Source organism: Quercus lobata, chromosome 2 (assembly GCF_001633185.2).
Source record: "Quercus lobata isolate SW786 chromosome 2, ValleyOak3.0 Primary Assembly, whole genome shotgun sequence".
NCBI lineage: Eukaryota > Viridiplantae > Streptophyta > Magnoliopsida > Fagales > Fagaceae > Quercus > Quercus lobata.
In genome coordinates, this window is record NC_044905.1 from 27,886,464 (window position 1) to 27,909,411 (window position 22,948).

At 35.4% G+C, this 22,948-nt stretch overlaps 2 protein-coding genes across 2 annotated transcripts; one reads left to right on the plus strand and one right to left on the minus strand.

The window, feature by feature from the left end:
• Positions 1-1,135: 1,135 nt before the first annotated feature.
• On the minus strand, positions 1,136-2,867 carry LOC115977923 (transcription factor MYC2-like). Its single transcript, XM_031099952.1, has one exon. The coding sequence runs from the start codon at positions 2,733-2,735 to the stop codon at positions 1,320-1,322; it is 1,416 nt and encodes a 471-aa protein (XP_030955812.1). The 5' UTR covers positions 2,736-2,867; the 3' UTR covers positions 1,136-1,319.
• A 19,220-nt stretch (positions 2,868-22,087) lies between these two features.
• On the plus strand, positions 22,088-22,669 carry LOC115962298. Its single transcript, XM_031081207.1, has one exon. It carries the CDS (start codon positions 22,088-22,090, stop codon positions 22,667-22,669), a length of 582 nt encoding a protein of 193 aa, XP_030937067.1.
• Positions 22,670-22,948: the final 279 nt, after the last annotated feature.

Sequence of the window (22,948 nt, forward strand, 5' to 3'; positions counted from 1 at the left end):
TATAAACAAAACAAAAAAAATTGAAACTCCAAATAAACATTTATTTAATAAACTATCAACAAAGAAAAATACACAAAATTATTATTTTTTAAAATATTACAATGCAATTATTTATGAAAATGGAACTCGCCATCTTAATATATTATATGTGTGAGGTCTATTAGACACTAACTAAAATACAAAAACACTAAAGACAAAACTACAAAAAAATTATCACAAAACATCACAGGCTATTGCTAAAGACAAAACTACCAAAAAAATAAATATTACAAAACATCAATGGCAATAAGAGTTGATTGTTGCGTGTGGCGTTGTGTTTGTCAGATGACAACTTTTTTTTTCTTTTATATAAAAGAATATAAATTATAGGTTAAAGACAAAAATGGGTCAATCAGATTTTTACCTTTCTTTAACTCTTTCTTTCTACTCTAGTTTATTCTGCTTTGAGTCTCTCCGTCCCAGGCTTGTAGCATTCCTGACTCCTTGCTTTTGCTTAGGTGCTCTATGCTATGTGAGGATGCCTTTGCTTCTGCTGCTGACTGCCGAATTCCTCTCCTTTGTGTTCAACCATAAGTTAGTTAGTTAGGTTTTTTTTTTTTTTTTTTTTTTTTTTTTTTTTTTTTTTAATGGCTTAGAAATCACCTTCTTTTTTCCCTTTTATTATATGTGTGAGGTAAGTTGGGTGTTTCCTACTCTAGGCTAGGTAGATATCTAATTAGAACCAGCTTTGATTTTCTTTTTTTTTTCTTTTTTTATTCTTGTGTTTGTTTTGGCGTGTTGTTTGGGCTTAATTTTTGTTGTCGGGCTAATATTTTTTTATAACATTTAAAAATATCAATAATATTGTTAAGGGGGGCAAAGTGCAATTTTATTGAAACAAATTGCTAAAAATAATATATTATATATATACTAAAAATTAAAAAAAATTAAAAATCTGGTGGAGCCACTGCCCCAGGTCCAATAATAGCTCCGTCCCTATGATTTATGAAAGTTACCTGGTCTTATATCATCTTCTTTTTTTTCTTTTTTCTTTTTTAAATTTATGACTTGTTTATGTTATGTCTTGATTTGGTTCCAAGTGATCCCTTTGAAAACTTCTTCAACTTTGGCAAAATAGTTTACATTTATCTGAACTTACAAATATTCACTCCATCTAAAAACAAACTTAAGGGGAAAAAAAAAGTACAGAATATAAACTCTAGTTCATTATTAATATGAACTTCGCAAAGCATCATAAATTAAGCCCCATCATGAGCTTATCTTAATTGCAAACAAAATAGGAGGTGATGTTGGATGATCAACCTCATATGATAACAGAACTAAATCTGAATTTTTTGTAGAATAGCACTTCTCATGGCCTCCCCACTTGCAAATCCATTATGAACTTTAACCACTACAACTTGAAGCATCATCTCCTTCACACTTGAAACACTTGCATAATGAACTCTTAACTCAAGGTCTCTAAGCGCATTCATCAATTTCGCAGATGGGAAATTCACGTCGGGACATTGTACACGGATTATGGCCTCCGATCCAACAATCTGCACCTCCACTTCCATCGAAGGAACAGAAAAACTTGATGATGTTGTTGCCCTATTATGATCACCAATAGTGGTTATGTTTGGCTTGTCATAAAAACCATTCACAAGACTCATTTTAATCTTTTGGGATTGTGCTTTAAGTTTGGCCTCCAATTCATCAATCTTGACCTTGAGCTCCTTGATGTAAACCACTGCATCAGCAAGTAAAGAAGCCTTGTCCATCTTTGACACATTAGGAACCACTGACCTGAGTGCATAGAATCGATTATTAAGCTTCTCTCGGCGCTGCCTCTCCGCTTCAACATGGTTTATTGGGATTTCTCTCCCAATTACTGGCTTTCTTCCTCTTTTCTTGATCCTATTCTCAGTCCTTTCAAAGGCTAAAAGGCCATCAGAATCAGAAGGCTCTCCTGAATCAGATGATGAACGGCCAAGACTAACACCTTCTTTCATTGCATCACTATCTGATTGCTTCCCTTGAAAGTTCCATTCTTTCGGAGTCACTGAATTCATTCCAATATTTAGGAATGAAACATCACGGCTAATTGCAATTGGTACTTGACCCTCAGGGTTATTGCCTTGCTTTGAGACCAAGGCAGTACTTGTAGAAGTACTTTCACAACCAAAAAGGGTCTTCACAAATTGCACCAAGCTCCAATCTTCTTTGATCACATCGGAGGAACCAAGCTCTACAACCCCACGTGAAGTTGCAATACAGAGCAAAGTTTGAACCCCATGGCCACGAGCTTCTTTAACTCTATCACACTCATAGTATTGAAGCTCATGATCACCTGTCAGCCAAATGTACCCACCAGTACCATAGGCACGCCCAAGAACACAATCACGTAGACCAAATGTGCGCGTCACTGAGACGATGTAAAACCAATCAGACTCAGTAACATGGCCTTCTACAAGTCTGTCTACGTCCATTTCTTCATCGAAAAGAGCTTGCTTGCCTTTGGTCAGGGCCTTATAAATATTCCTTTGGTCTTCTTTGTTGCTTGTTGCTTTGGAAACAAAGTCTCTAGTGCCACGAAAGTACCCATCACCCCATGACAAAGCAACACGGCCATTGCTGTCTTTGGAAGCTTGCCAGAAGATGGAATAGATCCACCATTCAGGCCTGATTTCAACTAAGTATTGAAGCCGTTGTTGAAGTGGGGATGGGGGTGAAGATGAAGAAGATTCTTCCATTTGCTTCTTTGATTGAAAAAAGCAAGTGAAGATATATGACTTAAAGTGAATGAAAAGTGAGTTGTAGCAAAGAGAAGAGGTTGTACTATTAGCAGCTGGAAAACGAGTGCTGCGAATTAAGTTTGCTGAATAAACAAGAAACTCTCAGAGGGCATTAATATGCCAACTACGAAAATAGCGATTTGGCCCCAAAAGCTCTGGGGGGGCTGTTTTTACTATTTGACCCCCAACAGCACGTGATAAACACCGAACAGCTGAGAGTCTATGAATGGGGGTGTTTTCGGGGCCTGCTACAACTTTTTGTAAAACACCTGTGTGTGTACATGTTTCCCCTTTCTTTCTTTTTTTCTTTTTTTGGGTTACTGTTCTCTCCTATTTTCGTGTGTGTTTGTGATTCCTTTTCATAAACAGGAAGATATGAGTAGGAGTTGTGAAAAATGCTTAGAGTTTACATTGTACTTGGGCACCTCTTATGAATAGAATGACGTTTATACCTCAATTTTTAAGGCAGCTTTAGTTGTATACTTGTATTATAGATATTAGGATACAACAAAAGTTGTTGGTTAGCATGTTAATTATCTCATCCACAAGTTGTTGGTTAGTTTGTTACTTATCTCATCCACACTATAATTGCAAGTCAAATCTAGTTGCATAAATAATCCCGTCTTAACACCGTGTTGAAGAATTTGGATTTTTTTTTTGTTGATACTTTATAATTACAATTAGAGAAAATGGTACAAACCGTCCAACCCATGACAAAACCTAAGTCGTTTGATTTTGGTTGTTTGATTGTTTCCTACCTTTATTAGCGAACTCAAGTTGAACTCATTTTCTATGGTCAAGCTTGGTTCGTTAAGATAGGCTTAATAGGTTTATATAAGCTTTGTTGAGCTATTTAAGTAAATGGACTTAATTAGATTTATACTTAAGAAACTTATATTTTTATAGCTGTATATACCTTTTAGCTTAGCTACTAAACTATATCCTAAAAATTTACTAATTTATTAGTTTACATTTTAATAAGCATCTAATTTTTATAAGACATAAGAGAACTGCATTTTTATGCTTTTTTTTTTTTTTTGAAATGTGTTAATAAAAAAATGTCTTATCTTTATTATTTTAAAATAAAAGTTAATTTTGACTTTATTAAAGGTTTATTCATTAAGGACTTGAGTTCAAGCATAACCTGTTTTTATTAATGACTGAATTTCAACGAGCATATTAACAAGCTAAGCTTGAGATATTCATTAACGATTGTCTTTTTAGGTAAGTCAAATTTTATTAGTTTAATTTTCTCAAAAAAAAAAAAAAAACTTTTGTTAGTTTAAAGTTTAAACCATGAAGGAAAAAGGTTGGATGGCATTTTCCGACGTGAACAATTCAGTTTCTTTATATAAATATATATATATATAATTAAAATATCGAAAAATATATATAAATGATATTTCATTGTAAGGATCATATATATATATATATATATATAGGTTGAAACTCTTTCAAAAAAAAAAATTCTTGTGTATTGGCATATGTAAGATTAAAATGTACTTCATCTATGATTAAGTCTTAGTTTATAATGTGTTCAAGAAGTACAACAAGTGTTAACAAGTGGTATTATTGAAGCCACAAGACTGCTCAAGAAAAGCTGAAACTATAGGTCTCGATACCTGTCAACTTATTGAAAATAAATGAATCTTGATACCCATCTCGATACCTCTTAATCCATTGAGCTACAAAAAAACTAAACAATAATCTTCTATTTCAACCCTTGATGAATTGGTCTTTCTAGGAATTCGTGCATTAAGATTCCAAAAGATATAAAAGACATATTTTATGGCCGTAATCATAGAGATAAAAACACACGCATAACAGGAGTTGCTATAATATTTGTGTGCCTAGGGTTTTGTATCAAGCTTCTACCTATTCATCAAAGCATGGATTTAAGAACTTTACAAAACTACAACAATCAAAATGGTTGATGTGCTATTAATTAGAAATAAGAGATTTGTGCAAAGGAGAAGTCTGTTACAAAAAGTAGTTCAATTAAGGATTAGAGCTAACTTCCTTGTAAATTAATAGGTGTTACGGTAGGTATGTACTTCGGGATAGGGTAAGGTTTTGTAACATCTATTCTTGTTAGTGGATTCTTCAAGAGAAGTAACCTGAATTCATCTGATGGGATTTTGCCTGCAAGAGTTTTCCTCATCATGATCAAATTGTTATGTCAAACTTATTTTCCATTGCACTTAATTTTAGTTTGATAATTTGACTGCGCCTTAATTGGATTTTCATGTAATTTAAACTAATTAATCAACTTTAGTAATTGGTTAATTAACTGGGTCAATCTATAGCCTAAGAATATTCATTATGATATTTGAGAACATAAAATTAACTATATGATACTTTAATTTTGGAAGCTAGTTTAGATCATGATGAATTATCCAAACTCCTAAAAGCCCCTTAGTCCTATCGTGTCTACTAAATAAAAGAACAAGTCCCCTACCCCTACTTTGAAAGTGATTTTTTTTTTTTTTGGGGGGGGGGGGGGGAGAAAGGGAATGGTTATACTTATCTATAAAAGTGAACATTTTTTTTTCCTCTTTTGGTAGAGAAAGGGAATAGTTATACTTATCTAAATTTTGTGATTAGTGGGAATTAATTAATTCCATATCCTACATAAAAGCAAAAGGTAGACTAGGATAATAAGCGTGCGCACATAATAGTGTGTCTCACCCTGTAAGTAGAAATTGCGTGTATTATATTTTATACAGTCTAGTTTTAAGAAATTCCACATATCAACTTCAAAATACTTTTCTTCTCCCAAAAAAAAAAAAAAAAAAAACCAAACAAACAAACAAACGATATAATAGAAGTTCCTTTTTTACAAATAAACAAAAACCCACCAATAAATCAATGTCACATGTCACATTTTTCATGAACATATATATATATATATATATAATCATATAATTTATTATTTCTTTTCTTAGAATTTATATAATGGTCTCACAATATCATGTAAATTATTAACCCTAACATTTTTCTCAACTCAAAATTGGACGATCATTTGTATATACACATTTACACCATCAAAAACTCCAAAATATACTATCATAATAGAATAAACGTCATAAATTAAAATTTTATACTACCTTAAAAAAAATCCAAGAAATCTATTATGGTTCAATTTAGTTAGGGGTGGGTGGAAGCTCCATTATGGTTCTTTACTTCATGACTATCATAGCCCATGAACGGGTAAAGAATCTAAAGGTAGTGAAACTTTTGATTTTGCGACCCACCCCCAAGCTTTGCAAAAGATATGTGTTAGCATACTGCGGCTTTATCCTGAAGTAGATTACTCAAGTCATAGGATTCTTACTTTCTTATATTTAATTGAGATCTGATAGTCAAAAGATGGGCTATGTAAGATGGGCTATGTATTAATTTCATCATGTAGGCATCTAGCCTAAGTACGGTCTATGGACAACGACAAATTGAGAGAAGAAAACCATGACCCTCATGGGACTATTAGACATCAATTATGTTATGGATCCGACATACGTATACGAGATGCCAAATGTATAAAATTGAGACTCCTTCACTCAGCATGTCTACATTATCAGTTTTGAAAAAGAAAATTTTCGGCTCTAAACATGTGGTAGCTAAAGAGATCATCCATGTATAATTTTAATCACATAATTTATTTTTAATGAATTATGTAATTTATTTAAATAATACACATAAATTATCTTATAATTAAAACAAATATTTTATGTTAACTTTCTCTGTGCACAGTTACCAACTAGTATATATAAATTTTTCTATATAAAAAAAAAAAAAAAAAAAAAAAAAAAAAAAAAAATAGTATTTATGTGTGTGTGTTTTGAATATAATACCAAAGACGTCAATCTTTATAACAATTAACAATTAATTTATGGTGTTAACCATAGTGACTAATTAATTGTTACTTGTAAAGATTTTTTTTCTTTTTCTTTTTCTTTTGATGTCAACTTATAAAGAGTTCTTTTTTTTTTTTTCTTATTTTGTTTTGGTGAGAAACAACTTATAAAGAGTTAAGGGTGAAAGAAAGAAAGTGGCTTTAGACAATTTTATTTTAAACAAGATTTCAAAGTAGTGACTATATCAATAAGATTCCTTTTAATTATTTGGTGTCAAAATCATGCACCTAATCTTGCCAAAAAAGTTCTTGTGGGGGTAATTAAGAAAGAGAAGATTAGAAGAAAAAAAATTAAAGTTATTATTATCGATCCTTTTTTTATTTTTAAAGATTAGATTTGACATCATGATTCATGAACTTGTCATGACTAGTTTATCAATATCATAATTCCGACCCTACACAGAAATGTCTGATTCCTCCCACATTCATTGCAAGTCCTACTGATGTCACGCATCACGTATTTCAATACTTTGATATCTTCATTTTCAATCACAATGATTTCACATACTAAGCTGGCTCCTAGCTAGTCCGTTTTGTAATGAAGCATTTCCGACCAGTCTCATCACCTGTGGCATGCTCTAATGACAATCTACAATTTTTCATGTTAGTTGCAAGACCTTGGTACCTGTTAGGTAGCATTTCAAGAAAACCCCCACATGAAACACGCCCTTAAAAACATTCCAATGTATATGTACTTCTCTTGTTGAAAAAGAATAAGCCAAAAAACCTTCTTACTTTTGCCACTATATGCCCTAATGGATGATCACTTGGGCAAATGAGTCACGGCAAAGAACGTGATATTCGCATGACTTTATTGATGCAAAGACTTACATTTTCAAATTTTGTTTGGATGAGTTGACCCGAATAAAGACAAAGAAGAAGATTCGGTTCATGGACATGGTTGACAAACTGTGTTAATAGTTACCGTCAAAAATTCACAATCAATCTTTTTCTTTTGGCATAAAAGTTTTGGTAATATTTATTAATACTTGTCACCAAAGTAAATTGACAATGGGACATATCACATACATGAGGATTCATTTCCACGTATTCACGTGGCCCAGATTTTGATGACAAGGACAAGGTGACTAAGAACCTAATGAATAATAAAGACAGAGAAAGTCCCTAGAAACAAAAAAAGAAAAAAATTGACACTTAATGACGCGATAGATGGTTAATAATAAGTAAAAAAAATTATATAAATGAATCGGTACAAACTTATTGACTTAATTATTGTAAAAAATATTATCAATTTTTTTGTGCATTTAGTGTTATTTAGAAAAAATTCTTCACTCAAGCATTTTCTTCTTTCTTACTCCTTTCTTTTTTAGGGATGAATGGATAAATTTTTATTCTTTTGGGATGAATGAAGATAAAATAAAGAAAACAAAGGCACATTCGTCTTCCTTAATTGGATCTACCAAAATCACATGTAATCATTTTAAAGAGGATGTCCTGTTTGAGAATCAAAATGTCTTTTAGCCAATTAGCCTTCTCCTATGTAGGCCATGCATAATTTAGTTTTTATTAATTTCAACGCGGCTATTGAGTCTATTGACCAAGACTGAAATGGAGCTTCGCCGTCTTTACTTGATCTGTTTATTTCCCATGCTTCTTCAACATCACTCTAGTAGTCTGGTGGTAATATTTCGATCTAGTACTCTTAATTCTAATATGATTTTTTTTTTTTTCTTTTCGAAAAAAGAAAAAAATCGAATATGAATCTTTTTTTTTTTTTTTTTTTTGAGAAACAATCGAATATGAATCTTGATTCTATAGAATGTAGTAACTTTGAAATTAAACAGCTAATTCCTTTTGTCTAATTTGATTGGTTCTTTTTTTCCTAAAAAGTATGCAAAAGTCGCATTTTTGACCGATTGTCCTTTGGCTAGAAAATTTGGTTGGCTTTAATGAAGATGTGCTTATTTAAGAATGAACTATGTAACTGAGATGAAGCTATGAAATGGAGAATGGGTGATCTGAAGGGGAGTACCTTGTAAACAACCATTAGTGTAGTAGTGTTTACTGTTTCCATGTACCATCTTTGGCTACAAAGAAATGGAAAAATAATTAAGAAATCAAATTTTGTTTTTAAGTATTGTATTGTTAAATCTGTTTGAGTTTATGAATTATGTAAGGCCTTGGATTAGGATTAGGAATATATTTAAAAAAACTCCCAGCAAAATAGGGTGTTCTGTTTTCACACATTTCATTGTTCATTCCACTTTTAATCCTATCATTCATGGTCATGGTTTCCTTTACAAGTTTACAATTTACATTCCAAATTCAATGTATCTTTAAGTTTCCATCTTGAGTTTGATATCATAATATATTCTAATAATATCATAATGTAGACCATAATTTTTAGAGAGTGTGGCTTGTGTCCAGTGGAAGTTTCCACTGGACACGTTGGATGATGGACACGTGTCCATCATCCAACGTGTCCAATGGAAACTCCCACTAGACACAAGCCACACCACTAGGCATGTTGGATGGTGGACACATGTCCACTCTTGGACACCAAAACACCAAAACAAAGTATAGCATTCAAAATTTACCCCAAAATGATTACTAGGAGTTTTGAACCATCCATTTTTGTTATGAATGGAGGTGATTAGGGCCCAGCCTAAGATTATCTATAAACAAATAAATCTACTTAATTCTGTGTGACCAACTAAGTTATCAACCAAGTAAATATTTTTTTAGGATCAACTTCTTAAGTTAATGTGGTGAGAAATTGTCATATCAAAAGCCTAAGATTTTAATAATATTGACAAGTTAGATACAGCAAGTGGGTTATCAATTATCATGACGTACGCCACTACGTCTCATCCCCATTGGTAAGGACATTAGAGCATCCAAAAATAATTGAACTTTTTTTGTTCTTACGTATGACTTGGGGCTGGACGTGGCTAGGGCCCAGCCCATTTGGTAAGGTTACGTCAACTTCTCCTACTAATGGTACTTTAAGCGCTGCCATTTTTAATTAATATTTTATTACTCTAATAGTTCCACTTTTTTTTAATATAGGTTTAAGGGTAAACTACTTATTTTAATCATAAAAAAATATATATATATAAAAAAAGTAAACTACTTATTTACTCTCTAACCTTTAAGTTACATGTTAATTTAGTCCATCACATTTTAAAAGTGTTAATTCAATCTCTAATCTTTAAATATTATGTCAAAATAGTCACTGTCGTTAAGTGGTGCATACTAACATTGCTAACGGTGATATTAAATTATTATATTTTATGTCATGTAAGTTGTCACATGTCCTTAAATTTATTTATAAAAAAAAAAAAAAAAAAAAAAAAAAAAAAAGATTTAGCTTATATTGATATTCATTACCAAAAACTAAAGATTAGTAATTTTCTTTTTTCTGTACTTTTCTTTCCTTTGCATTCTCATAACCAAATATGGGTTAAATACCCAAAATTCAAAACTCAAACTCATAATGTTACTCGCTAGATGGCATGAACAAGGAAATAGCTTCTCTCACAAAACTCCAAGTCCTCGAGGGGTTTGTAGTTGGTGATTTAGAAAGCAACATCAACAATAATCTCCAAGGCCCGCCACCACAGTTTCTTGATGGAATGTGTTTCCCTCAAAAGAGAGACTCATGTACTCTTAATAATTTGGTAGGATTGAAGATTCTGAGCAAGATGAGCATCAATATAAGCAACAAGGCTTTCCCTACAGAGGAATAGCTAAAGGCTCTAACAAATTTTAAGAAAATATGATGCTTGTGTCTCTTTTTTAATATTTCCCCCAATTTCTTATCCCCAAAATCAGTTCTAATTACTACCCTTATCTCGCATCATTCGTCCTTTTTCTAGAAAGATAATTAGGAAGCCCTAATTCATTTTAGTCCAATGACTCCAATTAGCTTCTCGGGTTTGTTTCAAGTCAAGTCCAATCTCTCTTTCTCTCCGTTTGTGCAAAATCCTAGATCTCTTGTTGTCTTTGTTCTTATGTTATTATTATTTGTAGTTAATTTCATCTATTTGTTGCGTAATAGAATTGATCGCTGGCGTTTTTTTTTTTTTTTCTTTGAAAGAGGTTAGTAGCTGGTGTTGTTATTAAGAGTTGAAAGTGGCAGAGAAGTAATGGATTTGGAACCTAGAATTCAAAACTCAACTTAGTGTTAAATTAAACCATGTTTGGTACTTTGGTTCCTAGGAAAGCAAAGGAAAAGAAAATATAATTTAAGGACGGGGTAGCTTATGTGGTATAAAATATAATAATTTAATATCACCGTTAGCCATGTCAATATTTTCCATCCACCACTTAACGGCATGGACCCTTTTGACACAATACCAAAAGGTTAAAAACTAAATTAACACATTTGAAACGTTGGGGACTAAATTGACATATAGTTTAAAGGTTAAAAACCAAATATATAGTTTACCCTAAGTTTAATAAATTGAATTTGAATTTCCTACTAGCAAGTCCAACAGGCAATTTTCTACAAACAAGATTCAAGAGGCCCAAACTCATTGTAGATACATTACCCATATGCTTGTAGAACAAAATAAAAAACTTGTGTTTCAGAGATTAGGTTTTACTTTAGGCTACAATACTTCTAACAAAGTATACATTGTTGTATTTATTTTATGTTTGAGTTTAAATGTTATAAACCTAAAAGAGCTTTCCGTATCTTTACTATAATGCCTCAATCATTATTTTTTCCCGAGAAAAAAAAAAGGGGGAACTCGCGTGTAGCAATCATTATTTAATTTGTTATGTTTCCACTTTACTTATGATAATTCAACCACGATCAAGAAAAAGGACAGCCGCTTTAACAATAGTAGTAAATTTTTGCATTTTTCAAACTAATAACTACATAGACTTTGAATGACTAATTAAGACTAATTAATTAATTAATACAGCACGCAAGAGCCAACATTGCTCTCTTAATATTTCAAAATTTTATATGTTTCCTACCCAAATTGATCCTATTGATCCTGTAATCAACTCTTTCGGTTAACTCATTCTACTTTTTCTTTCTAAAAGTACAATGAAATATAAAAGTAAAAGTAAAAGTAAAAGTAAAACATCCCCCAAAGAACAAGAGTTGCTCTACTTGTTGCAAAAGGAATATGAATGTAAAAAATGAGATGAACCGTATCTTTTAAGGGTTATCAGACAAGTTTGTCTACCTTAAGATATGCAAATGGAGCCCCTCCCTCTAAATTGACAGCTTGATTTCTCTTAATCTTTTTTTTTTCTTTTTCTTTTTGTTTTTATGGGTCAGACAAATTGCAATCGAAGTGAAAGCTAGAGGTCACAAAAGTACAAGAACCCTAGTCTTAATTTCGTTTATATTTCACACAAGATCAAATAAAACCTGACAGGTAATACACATGATTTATGTGGGCGGCTTCGCTGTACCAATTTTTTTTTTTTTTTGGAAGCGCTTCACTGTAATATTTTTAGATTAACTGAATAGGTTTTTTTTTTGGACACACACACAGTTTTTTTTTTGTCACAAATTCCACATGGTTGTCTAATGTACGAAAAAATAGACATAATTACACGCCGTGGATCCACCGCAACAATGAGATTCTTGGCATGCGTGTGAAGAAATATGTGGACTTTACCACGATGAATTGAACCTTAGGAAGATTTTTGCTTGATTTACAAATCAAGTATATATGATCAAATCAAGTGATATAATTTATCAAAAAAATAGTCGAGTGGTATCATATCAAACACTGTGTTACCAAAGACTGTGCTCTGTCTTTCCTTATCAACCAAAGGCCAGTGTGTTGTTACTTGTTAGTCTAGGATTTGTCCAAAAAAAAAACAATAAATAAATAAATAGAGGTCAGCCTATAGAACTTTCTGGCACTATACAATGATTTCAATTCACCGCGTTCTCACTCAAATAATGGATTAACACAATCATTGCCAAAGGTCCCTTAAAGGCCTTTGGGGTCAGATTTTTGGTCCTAAGCAAGTTAGGAACATGTACTTCTACTATAAGATGGATGGATGATGAATGTACACTATAAAGTTAGTGATTGGTAGGGGTGATTTGTGGGGGAGGTTAGGGTGAAATGATTTTGGTGGGGCCTAGCGGTTTTTTCCCTAATTTATTATTAACTATTTAAGAATAAAAATGTTGTCTCTCTAAATTGGAAAAAAAAATAAATAAATAATAGGAGAAGAGAAAAGAGCTTAACATTGTTTTCTTTTTCTCTTTTTCAAACATCTCAGAGACTAGAGTTTGTTTGGTTTCAAAAAGTGATGTATTTACTTTTCATTTTCTTTATTCTATATTCAAATCCTAAATTTGAATATAGGAAAAAGCATTTATTTTCACATTTGATAGTATTTATTTAAAAAAAAAAAAGTAACTTTTCTCACTCACACACATATTATCACTAAAAAAAAGTAACTTTTTGTTTTCAAAATATTTACGAATATGCCACTGTATTCGTATTTATAGAAAATGAAATGTCAAAAAGTTGTATTCATTTTTTGTATTCAAATCCAACTTTTAGAATACTGAAAATGAAAACTGAATACAAATACTAAAATCAAACCAGTTTTTTAGTAATGAGACCTACTAAAAATTGAAAATAAAAACAAAAAACGGTGTTTTTTTTTCAGCTAACCAACATACCCTTATTTTCAAGTTTTTTTTTTTTTTTTTTTTTTTTTTTTTTTCCACTTATGAATTACTATTTTATAATGTACTAGGGGTCTAGAAGTAAATTTATACAAGTTACCTTTTCTATTCTCTCATTTTTATTCTTAACCAAACAAAGAGTGTTTTATCCTTCTACTTTTTCACCCTCTAACCAAACATGCATGAGGGAAATTTAAATCTCTTCTATCTCACTACTTTTCCCTAAGCCAACCAAATGAAGCTTGAAATTCCTAGCATATCTGTGTTGAGAGGTGAAACACACAAGAGAGTGTCTCTAGTGTGTTAGGAGTAAAACAAAACATATTTTTTTTAGGTAAAATGCAAAATCATCCTTAAGGTTTAGACTAATACTAAGTACTAAAAAAGTTTTTCAAAAATATCCAATTTGCTCTCCAAGAACAAATGAAATTTAATACCGTTTGAAAGTTTAATGCTCCTTTGAGTATTCTGCTTCCTTCTAATAACTTGTCTTGACTGCATAAATTTTATAGTGACTGCATTTTAGAAATTATATGTGTGAGTATTTTGGGTAGCTTTGTGTGTGTGTGTGTGTGTGTGTGTGTGTGTGTGTGTGTGTGTGAAAAGAATGGTAGATAAATAGTAGCTAAATATGGAAAATAAAATAATAGGAATAAGATAATTTTCAAATAATGTTAAAGTGATGGTTTGTGAGCAAATTTGATATTTTTTAACTTTATTATTATGATAATACTTTTGAAAAGTTTTGATAGTCCCTAGACTAGCATTAACCCAAACCTAAGGCAAGTTTTTGTATTTTACCTTTTTCTTAAAAGAAATATTTTGATTTTAGATTTATTTTTAAAAATTGTAATAGTTGTTCTTTATTTTGAATTAAAAAAAAAAAAACTAAAACTATCAATTTAAAGATCAATTGAAATTTAAATATTATATTGAGCAATTAATTAATTAACATATCCCCACCTATCAAATCTTTTTTTTTTCACCTAATCGTCATGTCATTTTTTTTTTTTTTTTTTTTAAAGAAAGTTTTAACATATGACGTCCGTTCCTGATAATAATTTTTTATCATTAGATTAAGACACCAATTGGTTTTTGGAGTAAGTAGAGATTGAATTCTAAATCTCTTATTCAACCATTAGAAATTTTATCAGTTGAGTTAACTAGAACCCACCATGTTATCTATCTTATATTTTGTTGTATCTATATTCATGCTTCTAAACTTATATGCTTCGATTGGGATCACCATTTGTCGATAAGTTCTTTTTGCAATCTTAACTCTCCACTCTTATCACTGCTGCAATAGCAATGTCATATATGCTTATTTGTTTTGCCATATTAAAAAATTGAGATTAAATGTGAACTCACTACTTTTCATTACAAACAAAAATAAACCAAGGAGAAATACTGAAATAGTGACTAGTGAGTGATTACACAGTAAAACAGGGGTGAATATGGCAATAAATGGTCCGTGGTGGATTTGCTTTCCATTAAATAAAATCTTAATCTTCCTATTAAAATATATTAAAAAAAATGGCCGGTGGCCACTACCCCCAAGAACATTTCCTTTTCCTCTACCCTTTTTTCCATTCAAATAATCCAAATATAGGACCAAAGTCAATCTTCTCCTTTAAAAAACAAAGTCAAAAATCAAAAATCAAAACAAGAAAAATCGATACAAAGATTACTTTAGTCAGTCAACTATAAAATTATTAAAATCAAGATCTTTAATTTAATTTTTAATTTTTAATTTTTTGTGGTTTTACTTCATTAATTCCAACCCCACAAGATCTTTTAATTATTTATTTATTTATTTTTGTTATGGTTATCTTCATTAATTCTAAAGATTGGAAAACTTACCAAAGATCCGGAGTTCGGCTGGAAATTGGAATGGGCTATGAAAGACTTTTTTTTTTTTTTTTGAAACCGACCATGAAAGACTTCAAACGGGCTTTATTTTGTCAAAGCATATGGTGAAAGTCTAGCCCAAGGCCTAGGTATTATTAGCATTTTCAGGCTGAAAAATATTCCACCAACCTAAACAATATATTGCAAGGCCCAACCAAACAAATCCCCTCTTATGCTTTGTTTGCCATTTATGGAATCACCAGACTTTTCTTTTTTCTTTTTCTTTTTTTTACTAAGTAATTAAGCAGAATGAAAATAATAGATGAACCTTCTCACCAAAAAAAAAATATTAATAATAATAATAGATGAAGGTCTTATAAGAATAGGCCCAAGCCCACTCTAAAACTCTCAAGGTAACTTAGATAGCCATTGAGCTCATTTGAATAGGCTGTTTTAAAAGCCTTAGCTCGTGTTTTTAGTCAAAATTTTTATTTGAAATCGGTATATTTTCACATTTTAGAAAAAGCAATTTTCCAGTTCTTTTTCATAACTGCACAATTTGCAGAGTTTCACGTTTTTGCGTCACATATTTAAAAAATGCATGTTTTTGCAACAATTTATTCAAACGAGCCCTTTGTGAGGTTACATGTTCCACGTTACTAATTGAACCAAAGTCCATTGGAGTACCTTTTCTTAACTTTGAATTGTTGGTGATGATAAATCTCTAAAGAATATTCACAAGAATATGCAGTCCAAAGATGAAATGGCTTGTGGTTTAGAACAGAGGACAGAAATAAAACCTCTATTACGAGTATTTGGGTTTGTTCGCTTAGGGCCCGTTTCATTGGCGTGGGTTGGGTAGCTTATTAGCTGAAGATGGAGCTATTGGGTTGATAAGTGTTATTACTTATTAGTGTGTATTATTAGTGTGTAACCCGTGCATATGCACGGATACAATTAAAAACAATTATAATTATACAGTTCAAAATATAAATTTTTTTTAAAAGATGTTCAAATTATACATGGTGTTAGCTTACACTTTTTTTAAACCATACATTTCTAATATATATATATATATATATATATATATATATTTTAGAATTTAATTGGTGTTGAGGGTCATTTGTGGAAGCCCAGGCAGACAGAAAAGCCCAATAATGAGAGCCACAAAGAATTGACAAGGTATATAGCAAAAAACCCATTAGACCCAAGCGGTAAGAATAATGGATCATAGGCCCAATAAATAAATAAATGGGTCTTGAAGAGGCAAACAGGCTCAAAGAAGTCAGGAAAAAAAGAAATAGCATCCCATGGGCAAAGTATGAGGTAAAAAAGTGAGAAAGGGCCGCCGTAAACCCAAGGCAATGCAAACTAAAAGAGTAAGGGGTTTATGGCAAGCCCATGAACCCCAAAGATAAGGATAAGGTTATTGGGCCGGGAAAGCCCAATAAAGTTAGTAACAAACCCATGAGAGTGTGGAATAACAAACGAGCTGAGGAAGCTCAAAGAAAACAATCGGGCCGTGGATGCCCAAAGGGACATAGGAGCCCATGAGTAAAAGCAAAACAGTGCCCATGATAGGCCTTTAAGAAAAGGGATAAATGGCTGGCCCAAAAAGAGGTCCAGCAGGATTAAGTTATTACGGCAGGAATAACAATTCAACGTGGCAGGCAATAAAGAAAATCAAAAGTGGGCCAAAGAAATGTAAGGTCCGTCATCATACGAAACCCAGCTCCTGAATGGAGTGAAAAACCAAAGGAAAGCCCACATGAAAGGCCAGGAAACGCAGACAGAGAGTCTCTAGGCGCGGCAAACGCATGAGTAGCAGGCAGACTCTTAAACAAATTTGAAAGGGAAGCACGCGTAAGGCCCATGCACCACCAGCCTGTACCTAGCCAATATAGAACATGGTGGGGCCATGGGCCAGAGGTAAGAGGTAAAGGGGGTATGGTTTGGTGGTGGAGAGAGGGGAAAAGATCTATTTGCGACTCCTGCCCAAGCCTCTTTTAGGAGGTACATCCTGCTGGGATGATAGACCACCCAAAAGAGGCAAGTTTGAGGGGAAACCGTTGGGTGCATGCTCTGAGAGTAGAGAGAGAAAGCATTAATACCGTGGCAGGAAGAAATGTTACAGTATATAGAGGAACAAAACAAACCTGCCTCTGTCTGGCAAGGGTGGATGTCGCACAGTCCTGGTGGTCGGCAAGTACACCCAGACCAAACAAAGGCGGTTAAGGGGCAAAACGGTAAAACGCTAGCCACGGCAGGCGCTATAAAAAGACTCTTGCCATGCCCTGTACAGAGGATGGAAAAACAGAGTATATTTTCGAGGGTGAAAAGAAAAAATAGAGCAAGAAGAAAAGAAAAAAGATAAGAAAGAAAACAGAGAAGAAAAGAAAGGAAACTAAGAAAAAGGAGAGTTAGTTCAATGGGCATGCACCAATAGATCGGTTTCCCTCTCTCCCCCTTCAAATCTTACCTTCTTCCAAAACGCAAATAAGGACTCTTTCTTTTTGGGCAATAACCATTCAGATTCGACTCCCTCAAATCCATTAATCCCCACGGCAGGATCTTTTTCCTGGGGGATTATTTGCATTGAGAAGAGACGTTCTCTCCTCTTTAGCTTTGCTACGGCAGACTAAGCTTAAAACTTAATTTATGCCCATTTAAATTAGCCAGTACTATTTTCTTCATTTTTTTCTCTGTGATTGATATCATTATGACTGTAATCATGCTTTATTAGCAGGGAATACATAGCCATTTATTTAAATAAGTCAAAGTACTCTGTTTTAGTTATTATTATATCTGTCTACCGTAACTCGTCTGCAACAGTTCTGCTTTCCGTAAATTTGCTCCTGGCAAACAAGGCATAAGTTTGTGCACAAACCGGCCCAAGTTGAGTTACAATTGGACCGGCCCCAACTCCTTTACTCAGAAACACTAGGACCTATCACCGCAGAAGGCAGCCCAGCCCATTACCGCAAGAGGCAGCCCAATATACCATATACAAAAAAAGGCTCCTACATTAAATTGGCGACTTCGCTGGGGAGTTGGGAAGCAGACAGGGGCAAAGGAAAAGAAAACAGAGCCCCTCGCAAACAATGCCACCCAAGTCCAGGACGACACGAAATATGAGTGTCGTACCCTCACAAGTAGAATCCAGGCCAACGACGCCTCACCAAGAGCAACTTAACCAAACGGAAGGTGCCAACAAAATGGGGGCTGATCCTCAGCCTCAGACAAGAGTCCCCGTGGACAATGTCAACACCTTTGTCGAAGTATTGCAATCATTGCAGCACTCGCAGCAACAAATGATGGAAGAGATCCGTCAACTGAAGGCAGACAAAACAAAAGAAAAAGGTAGCCAACATGACCCGGATCATGTGGTAGACAGAGAAGAAACACTGGCAGGAGGTACCCTTCGGAACACAGGACAATGTTTCATCACCATGGCTGAGATAACGGCTCTCTTGGAGCAAGAGAGAGCCAGAACACCAAAGGAGAGGTTTTACGCAAGGAGACCTCCCTATCCTCTAAAAGTACTCAGCAAGCCGTACCCCAAGAGGTATGAACCAAGGGCCTTTGCCCAGTATGATGGCAGGAAGGGAAGTGTAGTAGAGCACGTGAGCAAATTTATTGACACCCTTGGCCCTTACGCAGCAGACGAAGACTTATGTCTGCAGGAGTTTTCAAAGTCACTGTGCGACCGAGCATACACCTGGTACATTGGCTTAAAACCAGGATCAATCCCAACCTGGGATGACATGGTGGACATATTTTGCACTAAATACTTTCACAGGGAAGAAACGGTGACGCTTGTAACTCTGCAAGCAACCAAGCAAAGGAATGGAGAGGATATAATGGAATCAAACGGTTCAGGGACATAGCACTTGATTGCTATGACCACTGTGAAGAAAGGACGTTGGTGGAAATGTGCATGACCAACATGATTCGGGAGTTCAGAGTTGTCCTAGAAAATCTGGAGATTTCCCAGTTCACACAGCTATTGCAGAAAGCTAGAAAGAAGGCTCAGTCCGTGAAACCCAAGTCAGACAAGAAGAATGCACCGCAGGCTATGGCGGTGTCCACTGGAAACCAGAGAAGGAAACCAGAGGGGAGGGAGTATGATACACCCCCACCCCTACCATGCACTCCTAAGGAGCTGGATGTGCTACTTGACAAATGGATAGCGAACGGGATCTTTAAACCCAACCAGGTTTCTAGAGAGCCTACGGAGGAAGAAAGGAGGGATCCTCGCTTCTGCCGCTTGCACAACTATGTACAACATCCCACCGCAGAATGCTGAGCGCTTCGCAGGCTGGTGCACCACAGGATCAAAGAAGGCATATTAGAGCTGACCCAGCAGGAAGTCCAAAGAAACCCACTCCCAAACCACAAGGGAAAGGGTGTAGCAGCAGTAGTAATATGTGCAGACCTGGGAGAAGACGAGGAAGAAAACTTGGCCCTGCCTGCCGCGGCGATTACCACTCTTTAGCAGAGTGCCAAGTTCAAAAATCAATTTAACTAGTTGGGACTTACAGCAAAAGAAAGAAAAATAGCCACGAAGGCTTTGGTAATCATCGTCTCCAGAGCAGGGGTGGAATGCCTGTCAGCAGAGATGCCAAAAGACAGGGCCCTCCTGTAGGAATCAATAGAAATCACATTTAGCAGTGAAGATATGGAAGTGGGGCACCCAGATCATAAGAGGCCTCTCTATTTAGCAGCGTCTATAAATCAAATCCTCATCAAGAGGGCCCTGGTGGATACAGGTGCTTATGTAAACCTTATTCCGTTGAGCACCTTGCAAGCCGCAGGAATTTCAAAAAAAAAAGATCCAAGGATGCCCGATGGAAGTAACGGGATTCGGTGGAAGAGGTAACTACACCGCAGGTCACATTCAGTTATGGTTGAAAGTAGGCCCTATAGCCTCTCTAGCTCACTTCCACGTGATCAGAACGGAAGTATCTTACCATGTGCTTTTGGGAAAACCTTGGTTACATAAACACCGACTAGTCTCGTCCACCTACCACCAATGTGTGAAGGGAAGATTGAATGGCAGGATGATACGCATAGTGGCAAACCCCTCGCCGTTCGAGCAGGTAGAAGCTCACTTGGTGGAAACCATGTTTTATAACCAATGGGCTCCATCTGGAGAAAATTCGGTTGCAAAGCCATGAGGCACCTTTGTGCCTAGGTGAGAGGATGTTCAAGATGACCCAGAACCTGATTTAAGAGAGCTACTGGCACGAAAAAAGAAAAGGAAAGAAGTGCCTGCCGCAAAGCCAGACGAAATACCTCAATGCATCAGGGTCCAAGGCCTTGATTGCAGGATTGTCTATAAATTATAAAGGTGCGTGGGGCCCACGGGTGAGATGCAAGTGGGTCCCACCTAAAAAGGGCAACACAAGAGTTGGGTGTGTTGCGTTGCTGAAGGAAGTTTGGGAAAAGAAGAAAAGAAGGATGAGGCAATTGCGGTAGAAAAGGACATCCAGGTTATGGCAGAGGAAGAGTTGGAAGAGGTTGACTTAGGGTCTGACTCGCAAGAATCAAGGTCCATCTCAATTAGTGCAAGCCTGACAGAAAAGGAGAAGTCAGAACTCATACTGTTGTTAAAAGAATTCAAAGACGTTTTTGCTTGGGATTACAATGAAATGTCAGAGCTCGATCCCGGGCTTGTTGCGCATACGTTGAATGTGGACCCAGAGGCCAAGCCGGTGGCCCGGCCTGCCAGGATATTTCACACAAAAATAGAAGGGCAAATAGTCAAAGAAGTACAGAAGTTGCTAGCCGCAGGATTCATCAAGCCTATCCAGCATCCTCGTTAGCTATCCAACATAGTATTAGTAAAGAAGAAGAACAGGCAGATAAGATGCTATGTAGATTTCAGGAATCTCAACAAAGCTTGTCCAAAAGACGAATTCCTACTGCCAAACATGGATTTACTGATAGATTCTGCGGCAGGAAACGCCATGTTCTCATTCATGGACGGTTTCAGTAGGTACAATCAGATCAAGATGGCGCCAAAGGATGTAGAGAAAACTGCCTTCAGAACACCCATGGGCAATTTTCTACTATACTGTGATGCCCTTCAGGCTAAAAAATGCAGGTGCAACTTATCAACGAGCAATAACGGCCATATTTCACGACATGATGCACCAGGAGCTAGAAGACTATATGGATAACATAGTGGTTAAGTCAAAGAGAAGAGAAAAACACTTTCGAGTGTTAAAAAGAGTATTTGAAAGATGCAGAGCTTTTAAGTTAAGAATGAATCCCCTCAAGTGCGCATTCGAAGTATCCTCTGGGAAATTTTTGGGTTTCCTGGTTCACAGCAGAGGCATAGATGTAGATCCGACCAAAGCCATGGCCATAGCAACTATGAGACCTCCTGCTACAGTAAAAGAATTGAAGAGCTTTTTAGGAAAAGTCTCATATATCTGGAGATTCATCCCTGGGTTGGCATCAATCACCTCTGCTTTCACCAAGTTGCTTAAGAAGGGGCAAAGTTTTGAATTGGGGGAAGCGTAGCAGACAGCCTTCAAAAGGCTACAGCAGATAATGATGAACCTCCCCACAGTGCAGGCTCCTATTCATAAAAGACCACTACTGCTCTATCTGGCCACCAACTCGTATGCCATCGACACACTAATCGCTCAGGAAGATGGAGGTGGTATCGAGTAGCCAATATACTACATCAGCCGCGCCTTAAAAGATGCGGAAACTCGTTACCCAAGGGCGGAGAGAGCGTGCCTAGCCATTGTATACGCTTCATAGAGGTTGCGTCACTATTTCTTGGCATAGGAAGTATGGCTGATGACTAAGTCACATGTCGTTAAAGTTCTGTTACAACAGCCAATTCTCTCTGGCAGGATATCCCAGTGGTTGCTACAGTTATTACAATACGACTTAAGAATGAGGACACCTAGGGTAGTGAAAAGTCAGGCTATAGCAGATTTATTGGCGCAGTTTCCAGGAGAGGAAGAATTCCCACTGGATGATGAAGTTCCAGGGGAAGTAGCTATGGCAGAAGAAGTCAGGGAACAGTGGGTAATGAAATTTGATAGGTCTTCTACTACCCATTCCGGAGGGGTGGGAGTAGTTCTGTATCATGAAGAAGACAAGGCAGTGGCACTGTCATTTAAGTTGGAATTTTCCCGTTCAAACAACACGGCGGAGTATGAGGCCTATCTAACTGAGCTTGCCACAGCGCTCGAAATGGGAGTCAAACATTTGAAAGTACTGGGAGATTTGAACTTGGTCGTCTGCCAGGCCAAAGGAAGTTTTTCCTTAAAAGAGCCCAGCCTAGCCCCGTACAAAGTAATGGCCCAGAGAATGGAAGAGAAATTCGCAACCTTTGAGATAGAACATGCTCCGAGAAACGAAAATCAGTTTGCAGACGCGTTAGCCGCATTGGGTTCGCAAATAATCTTTAAAGGGAGGAGCACTAATATAGAAGTCAGCAAGAGGGAAGAATCCATCATTGAGGTGTGTTGAGGTCTGAAAAGGATCATAGTGAAATAAGCCCAAAAAGAATAAGTCAAGCCCAAAAGGAAAATTCAAGTTAAGCCCAAAGTAGTAGATACAAGAGACCCATGAGGGAATAAAAGAAAAGCCCAGAGGATCCTGAAGCCCAGACAAAGAAGTATCCAAAAAAAAAAAAACCACGGCAAGGGATAAGAAGTAAGGATCCTCAGGAACCATCAAGAGGCACAGATCCCTTCAGGCACAAAGACAAAGGAAGACTAGGACAGCTCGATAGGAAAAGACAGAAGA